The sequence below is a fragment of the Berghia stephanieae genome, chromosome 5 (assembly GCF_034508935.2).
Source record: "Berghia stephanieae isolate SIO BIC M18660-M18661 chromosome 5, UCSD_Bste_1.3, whole genome shotgun sequence".
NCBI classification, from domain to species: domain Eukaryota; kingdom Metazoa; phylum Mollusca; class Gastropoda; order Nudibranchia; family Aeolidiidae; genus Berghia; species Berghia stephanieae.
Genome location: NC_088364.1, coordinates 46,713,937 through 46,729,368, shown reverse-complemented (window position 1 = coordinate 46,729,368; position 15,432 = coordinate 46,713,937). Strand labels below are relative to the sequence as shown.

Genomic DNA, 15,432 nt, shown 5'->3' with positions numbered 1-15,432 from the left:
CAATTGCTTTCGTAAGTTTTCCGATATGGAAACCGGACTGAACTCCGGCTTCATCGGGCCCAATAGCTCTGAAGAAGTACTTTTTAAAAAAATATTAAAAGCATGCATTTGTTGCGATCCTTAATGTTGTGATTATTAGTTGTTCTGTGGCTAAGCGGTAAGGTGTCTCTTCTTGTCATAAATCAAGCGATGTTAAGCGTTGTAAGTGGTCGAGTGGGTGACAGTGATCCTGGAAAATTCTGATCCCGAAGTTAAGTCCTTGTGTAAGGCACTTACCACACATTACTTTACTCGACTCAGGTGTGAATGTATAACTATCTATAAGCAGTGACGGATACTATTAAGAGTTTTAGTACAAAAAAGACCCGAAACAGGCGACTGGTACTTTATGAAATGGATGTAGGTTTGTATGGCCTGCTAGGGGGGGAATTGAATTATTATGAAGTTCATTGATCCGTGGAAATGAGCTTTGAATTCATACACCTGCTTGACCACTCCCATTCCAATATAAACGACTGATTAATGTTCCCATATTATAAACTATAGTTAGCTGAAAATCTTTCTCTGTCGGGGCCCCAAAAGTATGGAATAAATTAGACAAAGAAATCAAAGACGCTCCCGAGCTTTAATAATTTTAGGATTCTTTTGAAACTATTCCTTTTCAGATAAGTTAGCAATAGTATTTGTTTTGTTTTTTTTCCTAGGTATGGTCTTTTAGGAACAATTTGTGAATTCTGCGAGCTGTTTTGATTGATGATCACATTAACATGTGTTGATATTTATTTTATTTATTATAATTAAGGTGATGATGATGCTGGGCTGCTGCTCCTGCTGATAATGATGGTGAAGATAAATAAATTATAAAAATAATAATAAATAAAATTCCCGATATTCATCCCATAGGGGAGGTTTTTCTCTACGGTCTATTCTAAGGGAAGACTGGAATAACCCAGGCGTCAGCCACAGTGCAGCGCCGCAAATTGAGCTAGGACGAGGTGACTTGCTCAAGGCCACACAGTGCAGCGGCATCTAACATTGAAACATTCCATATTCAAAGCTAACGTTTTACTTTACTGTAGGGTAGTGTTCATTGATAGATGGATGCGTGTGTGTCATAGAAATAGCCATAGTTCTGTCTGTGTGTGTGTGTGTGTGTGTGTGTGTGTGTGTGTGTGTGTGTGTGTGTGTGTGATATTCAACCTTTAGTAGGTTTAATGAAGTCTTGTCACACACGCGTGATACACCTACACGAATTTCCCTGCCACCCAGACACACTAACATCTGACAAGGAGTGAGGGCTGTGGAAGAACCACAGACTACCGTGTGCAAACGATGGCGATTGGTATCGGATGGCAAACTGTGATCGTTTGAAATGATTCGAAACACTCGTTACTCGTTACCCCTCCGCTCGCTCGGATCGTGATCGTCTCAAGTCTCAAGATCGTCTCTATTCGTCAACTCGAATGATCGTTTTATCAACTCGCTCTTCCGGAATTGAGATCGGACGGTGAATCGTGGCTTCGCGCTCGAATGTCGATCGAGTAAAAGCGATCGAATAACCCAACACTACTATCAATCATTGATTGACTGACAACTGACATAGACGTCTATGTCATCTTTAAATTGGAAAAGGGGACCAAGACAAGAAGAAACAAGTTTGATTTGCATCTAAGGTATCCATCCACTTTTTTGGTCTTCTATATTCCTAGGCTCAAACCAGATATGTTCTGAATCGGCACAAGTTTTGTAAAACTCCATGATGACTTAGACTTAGACTTCTAGAATGCCGGTTTAGTAGATAGAGAGTAAATAATCTAGAGTAAGATCCTCTAGGTACTTTGCCCTTTTGACACCACGCTATCTAGATTACCCAGGGTCAACGTGGAATAATAAGATGTCAGCTAATGACAAGACCAATTTCCAAACTTTTCTTCTATTGCCATTGCTAACAACTAACTCAATATATGTGACCCTCCGCCTCGAAACGGTATTAAGTCGGATTTTTCAATTTTGGGTATTTGGTACCCAATCATAGCTTATTTTATGCTTTAAAATTTGATACCAAATTTATACAATTGTGATTATTCATTGCCGAGATATGACCGTTTGAAGTAGGGAGAGTGTGAAAACCCAGTTTTGAGAAAATCGACTTTGAAGTGAGGCACCGTTTTCACGCACAGTCAAATCAATGGGTAAAGATAACTCCTTAGATACGGGCATCGAAAATTTGACGAGAATAGTGAAATTTGGCATGAGCTTAGATTATACATCTAATAATGTACATACAAATTTTTGAAACAATCCAATTATTACTTTTGTAGTTATTTATTATTATGTAAGATCTTCTTAAAACAAATAAAACACCTTGAAAAAAAATGCTGACAATTGCTCACTTTTTCAATAATTTTTGATATTTAAATAAAGAATCAATGAAATAAGAATTAATAATGTGAAATTTTTGTCTTATTTAATAGAGAAAATACGATTTAAAAATGCCAAAAGTTAAAGAAGGTTTTATAATTTGAAAGTACAGTTTTGAAACTACATGAAGCCGGGTGGGCAGGGAAAGAATTATCAAGAAAGAGGATTAGAGAGGAAGAGATAGAATGAGAGAGTAAAATACACACACACACGCACACACACACACACACACACACACAAACACACACATGTGAGAGAAAGAGAGAGAGAGAGAGAGCAAGAAAGAAAGAAAGAGAGAGATATAGAGAAAAAGAGGAGCGAGAGGGGGAGGGGAGAGAGACTGCATTAAGAGGACGCGAGGGAAATAGAAGAAAGATTGAAACCTTTTTAAGTGTATGTGTGTGTGTGTGTGTGCGTGCGTGCGTGTGTGTATGTGTGAAAGAAACAAATGGGAGACGGAGAGAGTGAGGTAGACATGAAGAAAGGGATGGAGGCGGAGCAAAGAATTGTAGGGATAGTTTAGAATGCATTTTGTTACAAAGTAAGTCATAGTCAATTAACTGGAGACATATTGACCAATGAGATTGCAATTAAAGAAATGGGCTGGTCAAATCAATCATTGCATTGTTTCCATTTTGAGTCAGATGACAGCTTGAGGAGGAGGGGTGGGGCTTATTGTGTAGTGACTTACATGAAAACATGTTATTGAATCTCTCAAGTTTTTCTTAGCGTTCCACCACATTGTTCATTGTCTAAAAGACCCCCCCCCCCCCAACCCCTTTCTTTCAGTATACAAGAAAGCACGACTAAACGAACATCCATCTCTCTCTCTCTCTCTCTCTCTCTCTCTCTCTCTCTCTCTCTCTCTCTCTCTCTCTCTCTCTCTCTCTCTCTCTCTCTCTCTCCTCTCTCTCTCTCTCTCTCCTCTCTCTCCTCTCTCTCTCTCTCTCTCTCTCTCTCTCTCTCTCTCTCTCTCTCTCTCTCTCTCTCTCTCTCTCTCTCTCTCTCTCTCTCTCTCTCTCTCTCTCTCTCTCTCTCTCTCTCTCTCTCTCTCTCTCTCTCTCCTCTCTCTCTCTCTCTCTCTCTCTCTCTCTCTCTCTCTCTCTCTCTCTCTCTCTCTCTCTCTCTCTCTCTCTCTCTCTCTCTCTCTCTCTCTCTCTCTCTCTCTCTCTCTCTCTCTCTCTCTCTCTCTCTCTCTCTCTCTCTCTCTCTCTCTCTCTCTCTCTCTCTCTCTCTGTGTGTGTGTGTGTGTTTGTCTCTCTCCGCTCTTCATCTATCTATCTATCCAACTATCTATCTATCTATCTATCTATCTATCTATCTATCTATCTATCTATCTATTTATCCATTAATAGGTTTGTCATTCTGTCCATCCATTTCATTTTTTAGTTACACGTATTTCCTTCGGGAGTTCATCAATTGTTGAAGGCTCTATTTATTATTCTGCTTTTGTACTTAAAATTAAATGTTTATCCTACAACAATCTCTTTAAGTGTAAGATAAGGCAACTGTTGTCCTGATAAGTCTTAGCATGTCCTCTAATTTCATGAATAAAAAAAGAGGGACAAAGGAGGACCTTCACCTCGATCACTTGCAGCTAGACAAAGAAATTATAATAGCACGTGGTGTGTATCAAAATGCACAAACACACACAATGTAACACACGCATGCTGACGTCATGAAGCATTCCCCGAGCATTATCGCCGACAGCCACAGCCAGTGACTTCTTATATACTATCAGTAGACAATGGCCACAGCGCATGTGATGAGTGTTGACCAATCAGAATCATTTATTTGTAAGGTTGTCAGGGAAAAACCTAGACTTGTTTACAGTTTTTAAAGTTCATTATTGGTTGAACCATGAAATTGTGGAAACAGCCATGCTTTCTCTGAAATAGATAAAGACACGCCCTTGCTGTGATATCTTACATCTTATTGGTGGAGAAAAAGACTCGGTATTACTAAGCCTTGGAAAGGGTGGCTCTCTGAGAGAAAGTCAACTCTCGTTTTGAATGTGTCACTGATAGTTGCATTTTTAAACTTGAAATTTATATAACTTATCGTCAATATTTATGTTGAATTATTATGTTTTCATGTAGAAAAATGATTGTAGTTTCCGAAACAACCAAAAACTGAAATTTGATAATTTTGACCATTTCAACTTTAAAACCGGTTTTCTTCGTTTTCCAAATCCCGACTTAATACCGCTTCGAGGCGGAGGGTCACATATGCAGATGTCAGGTGTCGCGCAAATAATAATAATAATAATAATAGATCTCTAGTAATAGGAAAAGGCTATTGGGACCCAAGTCTGAATTGCTTCCCGTGGCAATTCGGACAATTCGGACCCGAGTCTGAATTGCTTCCTGTGGCAATTCGGACCCAGAGTCTGTATTGCCTCCCATGGCAATTCGGACCCGGAGTCTGAATTGCTTCCCGTGACAATTCGGACTTTAGTCTTAACTAAATAGAACTTCGTGGCTAACCAGGGTCGAGTCTGAATAGTCTCCGATTGCTCTTCGATTCAGAATACTGCAATGCAATGCACCCGAATGATGAACTTATCATAGAAGTATCATTAGTGAAACTCTCAGTTACTATTCCGTTTGCAGTTATAGAAACCGTATTGGTTTTCTGAAACACACACACACACTCATGAGTATCTCTAAGTAATTAAAATTAGAATAATCACACACACACACACACTCCCCCAACAACCATTTCCTAAACCCAAGAGCCGGCGGCTTTTTCTCTTTGATCTCGTATCACCATGTTCTCCACTGCGTCCAGCGCCTCGGTCGTTTGTGGGTTACCCCCCAATCCCATTGCCAGTTGATCATTTTCTCTTTGTATTCAACCAGTGCTTATTTTATTAATAGGCACCTAGTCCAGTATATTATCTAGAGATAATAATATTAATAATAGACGTATATTGGTACTCTGCCCCTACCCCAGTGGCGGGGCTCTATTGCATGGTTTGCTGCCAAGAATCGCCTCTATTATAATATTTAGAAATAAAACAGCATATTTTTTTTAATTAAAAAAGAATTAAGATAATGCCTTTTGTCGAAGCCCGACCCATACTGCCTTTTAAATGAAATGCTCAATGCCCAAAGTCATATTATTCTCCTTTCCCCGTTTTTTTTCGCGGCTGCAAATGGCAAAATATATAATGTAGATATGTCATGCATGTATCTTTTGCAACATACTCATGGCAAATCAAATAAATCTTCCAATCATTACACAAAGACACTCTTTTATCTATGCGAGGGCAAATTGATTGTTAATGTTGTCAATAGCGACTACAATTGTAATCTTCCAAAGACCACGAATATTTAGATCTATGTTTTAAGTTTGTTTGGTTTTTTTTTTTGGTTTTTTTTTTTGTTTTTAAGGCGCTTGCAACACATTTGTTATATCAGCGCCAGTAAAAAGGGAGAAATTGTTTGATAGTAAAAAGTTCTAGAATTACAATTAAAAAGTACCCAAGAAAAATTAAGACAGAGGGGAATAATAGATCACCGCTTGTAAAGGTATAGTCATCTTCGGGAGTTCTAAAACGTGACTTGCTCGCTCACTCGCCCTCCTACCGATTGACAACTGACAACTGAGAATGAGCAGCTTCCCCCCACCCTACCACGCTTCACTTTTTACCCAGCTTCCACTTCCGACACTTCCAGTGATTGCGCAGGCGCATTATGGCAGGAGTCCGAATTGCCACTTCGATAATAATAATAATAATAATAAGCATATTTCTATCCAAGTGGCAATTCGGACTCGAGTCTGAATAGTCTCCCGTGGCTATTCGGACGCAAACTCTAATGTTTGTGCTCATACAGAGGGGATGATGACACAATGTGGGCAGTAGGCAGAAGGTGGGAGTGATAAAGAGCTCGTATATCACTCTGACTCAGCTCATACCCCTACTTTGGACTGTCTATCAGAATATGTAATTTTACAATTGTTGCCTGTCTATCAGAATATGTAATTTTACAATTATTGCCTGTCTATCAGAATATATAATTTTACAATTGTTGCCTGTCTATCAGAATATATAATTTTACAATTGTTGCCTGTCTATCAGAATATGTAATTTTACAATTGTTGTCTGTCTATCAGAATATGTAATTTTACAATTATTGCCTGTCTATCAGAATATATAATTTTACAATTGTTGCCTGTCTATCAGAATATATAATTTTACAATTATTGCCTGTCTATCAGAATATATACACTTTTACAATTATTTATTTTTGTCCTGATTTTATTTGGACATCGTGTTATGTTGTTAGAAACACTGTTCATTTAATCCACAGTTACTTTGACTGACTTTTGTTACTTTTGAAGTTTTAACTCTTTTCTTTTTAATTTCTATCTGGACTTCCAATTGATCCATGATTTTGTCTTTCTCGTCAAATAAAGCGGTTTTAGACTACCTGTTGATAGTTACTACAATCATAATTTTGATTTGCATTAATTTTATGCAATTATCAATAATTAAAATATTTTTTTTAAAAAGGAAACAAAAAAACAAAACAACAAAGAAACTAGCAAGAATTACACTGCCATGGAAGACTATTCGAATAATCTGTTGATTGCACATGGGCATTGGAATTTGAATCCGAATAGCCACGGATACTATTCAGACTCGAGTCCGAATAGCTGTAGCTTATTTCTATAGAGCCTTTCGTCAAAACCTCATAGCGCTTTTTTTAAAAAAAGGACATTGTTATCCAGGTAACAATAACATTGCAAGTCAAATTCAAATAGACTCTAGATCTTGATCTATTAGGGCTAGTGCGGTATCGTTACCCCTAGGTCTCGTCTAGAGTTGTCGCGCAAATTGAGCATCCCTTCAATTATACATAGATGCAAGTGCAGCAAGACTTTGAACCAACCAAACCACTTTATTGTGTGTACCGTCAATGTAGTTATATTTACACAACTATAAACTTCGGGCTATTATCTTTAAGGGTATGCAGCACGCTATAGATTTGATTTTGAAAAGTGGATTTATAGTTATACAGGTGGTCTCCGTTTACAAGCACGGTCCTCTGGAATCAAGAAGAACGTGCTTATAGCCAGATTTTGCTTATAAAGGGGATTTTGATTTTAAAAGAATATTTTTGGTATGTCAATGTTCAATCCTCAAATTACATAAAAAAAGCTATTTTTACAACTGACATTACTTTAAAAAAAAAAGCTTTTTCCTCTTAGTTTCCAAATATATAGGTATAATGGTGTGCACCCGGGTTGCAGGCTTGGAACTTCACTATTTTTTTTTGTGCATTTTTAAAAAAATCTTTTTTTTTTTTTACTTTTTTTCCTTTTTATTTATTTTTTTTTTTTTAGATTAAAAACAAACCCTTTCATTCCTATCACAATATGTGACAATGAAACCAGCATTTCGCTGTAGGTGTGGGATGAGGGATAAAGAAATTTTGCAGTTGTTGCTTGTTTGACTTTTGATTCGATGCACCTCTTAGTGTCACCCTAAATTTCTGTGAAATGGTTCCGACTTTGTTCGAGGCCATTAAGTTGAAGATTATGTCTGATGGTTTTAATTTCTTTTTGTTTAACATCTGAGGTTGTTGGTTCAAGTGCAGGTATATAGCACAAAATAGACATGCATGCATGAAATCAAGAAAGACAAAAACACAAAGAGTACAGGTGCAGACTTTGTCTTCATACCTCATGTTGTAAGCACACTTGACACCGCTCTAAACAAATGGTGATCATCAAAATTTCTGTCTTGATCGATGATTAATTATGACTAAATCTGGTGACAGTCTGAGCCCTCTCTTCTCTTACTTGTTTCTTGAAAATAAAAACATTGCTTTACTACCATGGCCTACAAGATCCCCAGATTTGTCACCTATTGGGCACCTTTAGAATCTTTAGGGCCACCGAGTCTGAAGGAGAGAACCACAAACAGTGCATCAATTAGAAGCACACTCAGTCGAAGAATGGAACAATATTGATCAGGGAACAATACAGATCTACAAAAATTCAATGGGGAGCAGTGAGCTAGGAGGGCGTTATTGATACAAAGTCTTGATTTTAACTTGAATGCATAGCTTTACTTAAGTTTAGTGTTATGATTTGCCTTTTACTTAAAAAAAAAAAACCTGAAAGAGTACAAAAAGTTGTTTTGTTTTGTTTTATTTTTTCTTTGTTGTGAGAAATTTTATTGATGATGTTAAAGTAATGTTCAATTCTATGAATATGAAAATTGTTTTATAATTTCAGATTGAGGATGAAGGTGATTGATGGCCTTATCAAGTTCTACCACATGGCTGTGGAGCTTCCCTCCCTGTATCTCTTCTTCGCCTATATGGCCATGATATTTCTGTCAGGGTTTTGGCAAAATTTGACCAAGCCTCTTGGATTAAGGCCGGTGAGTAACTTCATTGCTTGCTCAAAAAGGATTTAGTATATGCAGATTAGAAATTACACTCGAGCATGGAAATCTCGAACACGCAAATCACGAAATCTCAAACTCGGTACAATTCCCCATTTTAATCCCTTTATTTTATTAGTATTGGCAACATGAAAATCTCAAACACTTTCCGGGGCAACACGGAAATCTCGAACAAACTGGATATTCCTTTGCGGTCTGTTGAATTTTTTTTTTTCTTTTGGAGAATATATAATACTCAACACGGTAAACTCGAAAACTTGAAAATGTCAAACAAATAGGCCCGGTCCTGACTTTTTCGAGATTTCTGTGCTCGAGTGTACCAGGAAATGGGTATCCTTCAGTATTAATTTGTAGGGTTTGGGGCGGAGGTAGGAAGGTAGGGTATTTTTTCAAACTTTGAAGTTCTAACTTCTTGTTGCATCAAATAACTCCTGACGATGGATAATCCTGAAAACGGCTTGGCTCAAGATGACAAATACTTGATTTTGATTTGCTCTTGTAACATCACTATTTGCCCTTTTTGCACTTTACATGATATAGCCTTTTGTTTTTAAACGTGATGTCAGCCTCATGTTTGATTTGTCAGGAACTCGATAAGAGAGGAAAATTATACAGAAATTAAAATTTTGGAATATCAATGATCTGTTGAGGCTCAAATTTAGAGAAATTAACATTAGCTTGAGTGCTTATAACTAGATCTTTGTCTTCATTTTGGAAGTGTGATTAATCTGGCTTTTTTGTATATTATGCTTTGTGTTACTAATTGATTTTAATTTTGTTTTTATTCCTACAGATTTTGATTTTACACAATTTTGGATGTTGTCTTCTTAGTGTGGCATCCCTTGGTGCCTTCTGTTTCTCTTTGTATGAGAATGGCTCAATATACGGCAAAACACCCAATACATTATTAGTGAATACCTTCTGGTTGTATTGGATTACCAAGGTAATTTCATACTGTTACTTTCACTTCACTCTATATTATTTTGATTGTGCAGATGAAATTGCTTTCTAAAGTAAATTTCAAAGAAATAATATTTACAAATAAATAAGTACAGCAATGTAATGTTTTGAAATAAATAACCTAAGGAATCATGATTTTGTCAGATATTTCTCTCTGCTTCAGAGTAACAGTTTACAATCGCAAAACCGGATATCAGAGAGATTACAATCTCAAGTCTGGGTTTTTATTATATGTTAGTCATAGTCTTCATAGATATATCTTTATAAATATATAAATAATGAATTTCTATAGCGCCTAAATATTTATAAGCATCCCAGCACTTTTATTATTTACAACTTATTTACAATAAAATCACTAAAAACTTTAAGTAATGCCGTTTCTGTACTTTGTGAGGCTTTGTAAGAATACCACCCCCCTCAAAATACCCATATTTTTTAACTGAAATATTTTACTTTTTTTTTTAACTATTTCAGACTGTGGAACTACTTGACACTGTATTTATGATTCTGCGTCATAAAAAAAGGCAGATTTCCTTCCTCCATGTCTATCATCATTCCAGCATGCTGATTTTATCTGACATGTCTCGCCTTCTGTACCCATGGCCTTCAATTGCCACCTTTCTTGCCATCAACTCAGCAGTCCATGTTTGTCTGTACTTGTACTACGGACTTACCGCTCTCAATCCAGATAAGTAAGTATTAATACATTTTGCAACTACAGTGGGATTTATTTTTTAAATTATGATTCAGTAAACCACATGGTTGACATTTCATCAGAACGTTCCAGGATGCTGGTTTAGCAGATTTCCTTCCTCCATGTCTATCATCATTCCAGCATGCTGATTTTATCTGACATGTCTCGCCTTCTGTACCCATGGCCTTCAATTGCCACCTTTCTTGCCATCAACTCAGCAGTCCATGTTTGTCTGTACTTGTACTACGGACTTACCGCTCTCAATCCAGATAAGTAAGTATTAATACATTTTGCAACTACAGTGGGATTTATTTTTTAAATTATGATTCAGTAAACCACATGGTTGACATTTCATCAGAACGTTCCAGGATGCTGGTTTAGCAAGCTTTCAAGACTTTGCCGATGTTGAAGATTTTCAATGGCAAGCTTTCCGGTTTCATTTGATAATAATGTAAATCATTTATTCCACACCTATTCTATATACTGACAGCTCTAGGCTCCTGATGACCATGGAATCCTTTCTTTTTAATTAGTTATTTGCTACTGCTGGGTAATTTATGTACTTATTAAATTACGATTACAGTTTTTTCCTATTTAAATCAAGTGTTCCTGTTCTTGCTTTTTTTTTTGTGAGACATGAATCAGGTCAGTTTCAGGTTTCTGACGATTGGAGAAACATTTCAGGTTTCAGACCAGTTACAGAGGAACCTCAGTATAACAGTGATGGTGGAACCAGCTTAAAACCCCTTTTATAACAGAGTCCTGTTATAGCTGAATTTCAAGAGACACAAGCCAAATGGCTTAAATTACAATTTTTTTATCATTTTTAGTCTCTCTCTCTCTCTCTCTCTCTCTCTTTCTCTCTCTCTCTCTCTCTCTCTCTCTCTCTCTCTCTCTCTCTCTCTCTCTCTCTCTCTCTCTCTCTCTCTCTCTCTCTCTCTCTCTCTCTCTCTCTCTCTCTCTCTCTCTCATAAATTTCAAGTTGATCGTTTTGTGTGTTTTGTGCTACACATTGTCTGTCTGCAGCAAGGCTCATGTTAAAATGAAATTGATGTAGTATTGTAGTAAGTAGTCTATGTCTAGACACACAAACACACAGGTATTCAGGAACTAGGCCTAGCCTTGCTCTCCATTGCCTTTAGTTTAGGCTTACCTGAATGTAATGTTGGTTAATGCATTATAGTGGGTTTCGGCACCCTTGTTATAACCGATTCAGCTCTTAAAAGTCCCTGTTATAGCTGGTAAATTCTACTAAAGGCAAAGAGAGGAAAAACAACTGGAATTTTTAAAACCTCTGTTTTAATCAGGGCCCTGTTATATCCGGACCAGTTATACATGTGTTCCATTGTACTTGCTTTTACCCATGGTAGACCATTTTGCCACCCTTTAAGTACATACCCACTCATGATAATCCCTCAAAAATTCTTTTTACCGGGTCTTAGTAATTATTTATAAGGAAAGAGTTTTTTTTTACTGTTTGTTTTAATTAATTTATTTTTCATGGAATATTTAAAGTATAATATTAAAGGTTTGAGCTCCACTTTTAAAGATTTTTTTTTTTACCAGAATATAACCCTTCAATTCTAAGATATATTTATTATCACGGATTGATTTTTATTTTACAGTGATACCTCTATATCTCCTCGATTTTGCCGACTGGACACACACAGACGTATTAAATGCATGATAACTAATTTTGTACACTGCCAAATTTGTCAAATTCTCAGATGTGGCAGAACAGTGAGATTTTCTGTATACATTTTAGTCTTATTAACTGGAGCCTGGTTTTTCTAAGTTTACATATTTTGCACACACAAAACCAGTGTCAGTCAAATCAATCTTTTAGTCTTAAAATATCCTTTTTGGATTTCGGATTGCATCCCCTTTAGGTCCATACTTTTTCCCTTCTAGTTAATGTACTCAAATTTGAAATGTAAAGAAAAAGTAAAAAATAAACTGGGTCAGTATGCAGTTTTTTTCTAGTTTGATTTATATTGCTTTTGTAATTGTTTATTCGTGGCATTATCTCTAAAATGATGGCATTTTGTAGATGGGGATTGGAAGTTATCGTGACTAATGTCTGAAATTTATTCATTTCAAATTCAGGGTTGACCTCTCTGCAACGAAACAAGCAGTCTCATTGATCTACATTGGCTTCAACAATGATTATTAAAATCTCTTGATGATTTGCAACACTAAACACATTATATTTCTTTAGATTTGCCATATCAAGATATGATATAATGCAGATATAATGCTATATTTTAATTTAATGCTGAGCCAACAGATATTATATGAGTTTTACACTCTTTCCAAAATGTTATCCAATCATTTAGAAGTGGTTGTATTGTTCACATAAGATGTTTCAACTGTCAGTCACCTAATGCACAATGATTCTGACTTCCTTTTCAGTCCTCCTCAATGGAAAAAGGAAATGACACAGATTCAGATAATACAGTTCATCATTGGATTTTTCATCGCTGGATATGGTTATTGGAAACATGGTTTTTGTATGTATAGTATCTTTTATGGAATAAGTATGATTGTCCTCTTTTCCAATTTTTATTACCAAGCCTATGTGAAAAAGCGGCGACTGAAGCCAGCAGATAAACTGAATTAGGTTTTAATTGTTTAATTCTGGACACGAATGCTTCCGTAACGTGCCTTAGTGATTGCCTTTCTTGAAAATAATCATTCTTTGATTTGTTATGATGATTTGTATTACTTTTTACTATTTTCCTTTTCTACGATTATCTCTCTTACTTAGATGTTAAATTGGCAATAGTAGTAATATTCCAATTAGTGATTTTAACATTCCAGAGGAAATGAGCGAAATGTTCACTTTGTGTCAATTGTTTCTTTTATGTAAAGGTTTTCTTGAGTGTATATTTATTCATACTTGATGTTATCTTATCAATATATTTTTACAAAATCTAATTGGCATTTCTTATATCCCTACTCTTTTTATTTCATCATTTTATGATGGGTGCTTTTTTAATCTTTTATTCCAATTGTGATAATCAAAATAATTTCAAATGATTTTATACGTTTCATTTATAGAATACTTTTGTTGTTGTCATTAATTGTGTGTTGGTTTATATTCTCAACTAATGATGTATTTTGAATATACTCTTAAAACAACTGGTTGAATGGCATTTCAGTAAAAACTGTGTTTTTTTTAATGTTTATAATTCAGCTGTCATAATGCATTTTTACAAAACGATATCAACCTCCAGCTATAATAGCAATTTAAATTAAGTTTGAATTAGAAGGGTTTATTAAATGAAACAATTAAGTCTAACCTGCAAGGTGAAAATTGTTTTAGATTTCACTGATTCTATTGACCAAAGAGGAGTTGTCATATGAGCACCATGCATGGCCAACTCTACAATACGCACCCAAGTTAACACTTAACATCTGTTGTAACTCAGCTCCCTTGGGCAGATTAGTGACATCCAAAGCAATCTCACCTCACAGGTAAGCCTAGACTGTGTTATGAATTTCACCCCATTTCTCAACATTAGCTTTGTTGTAATTAATATAAGACTTCAGAGCAAGCCATGACTAGGGGACTTGGTATGACCATACCATTATAAGAGCACATTTGTCAGGCTTTGATCATAAGTAAGTCTATCATTTTATGCACAGGTGATGAAAAATTAATGAAATATATTTTGAAATGATCTTGCTGGACATTAAAAGCTAATCTAAAGAAGAATTTGTGCAATCAGTCACCTGATCCCAACAAAGATAACAGAAGTTTTGATAAATTCTGTTGTACTTTTAAAGTAGACCATCGCAATTCTTTACTAGTAAAAGTGGCAAATTAGAAAACAAATAGCCTTCCAAGTTGTTCAGTCTACTGCTGCCAGGCTTGTTTTAAAACAATCTAAATTTTCCTCAGCAACTTCCCTCCTTTTAGAGCTTCATTAGCTGCCTATAGAGAGTGGAATCTTCTATAAGTTGTCGTACCAGTAAGGTCGCGGGTTCGAAACCCCATGGCCGCCGAGAAATTTTAATTCTATATTGTCTTCTGGCACTTTCTTACTCACTTCATCTCTTGTTGTTATCAACATAAGTGCCTGCTCCACTCACTTTTCTGAATTGAAAATTCACCCCAAATACCGAAGCATACTCGATGTCTCAATTGTTTTTATGTTATATGTTTGTGTTGAGAATATTGGCTATTAAGCTTAAAATGCTGGCCAACTAACTTCGCGGCGGCTGTGTATGTTGAATCCGTGACTCAAGTAGTTGGGAAGAGAGGGCTCTAATAATGACTAGGGTTAGAGATGATCTTTTTGGGATCGTGGATAGCTCATACGGTAGAGTCACGCTCTCCTTGACCAGGCGGCGTTGTCGTACCAGGAAGGTCGCGGGGTCGAACCCCCATCGCCGCCGAGAAACTTTTATTCTCCATTGTCTTCTGGCACTTTCCTACTCACTTTATCTCTTGTTGTTATCTTCTATAAAATTGCTTCCTTGGTTTATAAATCTTTGCACAATGTTCATCTTTTAAGTGTTTATATTCCAACAAGGGCCTTGAGATTGCTATGACAAGCTCAAGTTAGTAAAACCAAAGGTACTTGTAATCATTTCAATTTATCTCTCCTCAGTGTTGAGATCCCCTACCAGTACCAGTTTCTGTTTGGTCAACCTCATCCTTTCAAAATTTAAAATCCACTTCTTCCCAATGTAATCAATTCATGATTTGGTTGTTTAGGAATTTCAATTAACACCAACATCTCAATGTAAAGCGCTTATTATCTGTTTAGACATGGAAAAGAATTATAATAAGTGCTATTTTGTTATTATTATTATTATTATTATTATTATTATTATTATTATTATTATTATTATTATTATTATTATTATTATTATTATTATGTATATTATTGTTATTATATTATTATTATTATTGTTATTATTATTATTA

The 15,432-nt window shown here is 35.9% G+C and overlaps 1 protein-coding gene across 1 annotated transcript; it reads left to right on the top strand.

The window, feature by feature from the left end:
* Window positions 1-1,553: 1,553 nt before the first annotated feature.
* Window positions 1,554-15,168, top strand: LOC144973028 (very long chain fatty acid elongase 7-like). The gene is made up of 5 exons (XM_078914974.1): window positions 1,554-1,673; window positions 8,671-8,818; window positions 9,636-9,785; window positions 10,277-10,494; window positions 12,909-15,168. Exons 2-5 carry the CDS (start codon window positions 8,678-8,680, stop codon window positions 13,114-13,116), a joined length of 717 nt encoding a protein of 238 aa, XP_078771100.1. The 5' UTR covers window positions 1,554-1,673; window positions 8,671-8,677; the 3' UTR covers window positions 13,117-15,168.
* Window positions 15,169-15,432: the final 264 nt, after the last annotated feature.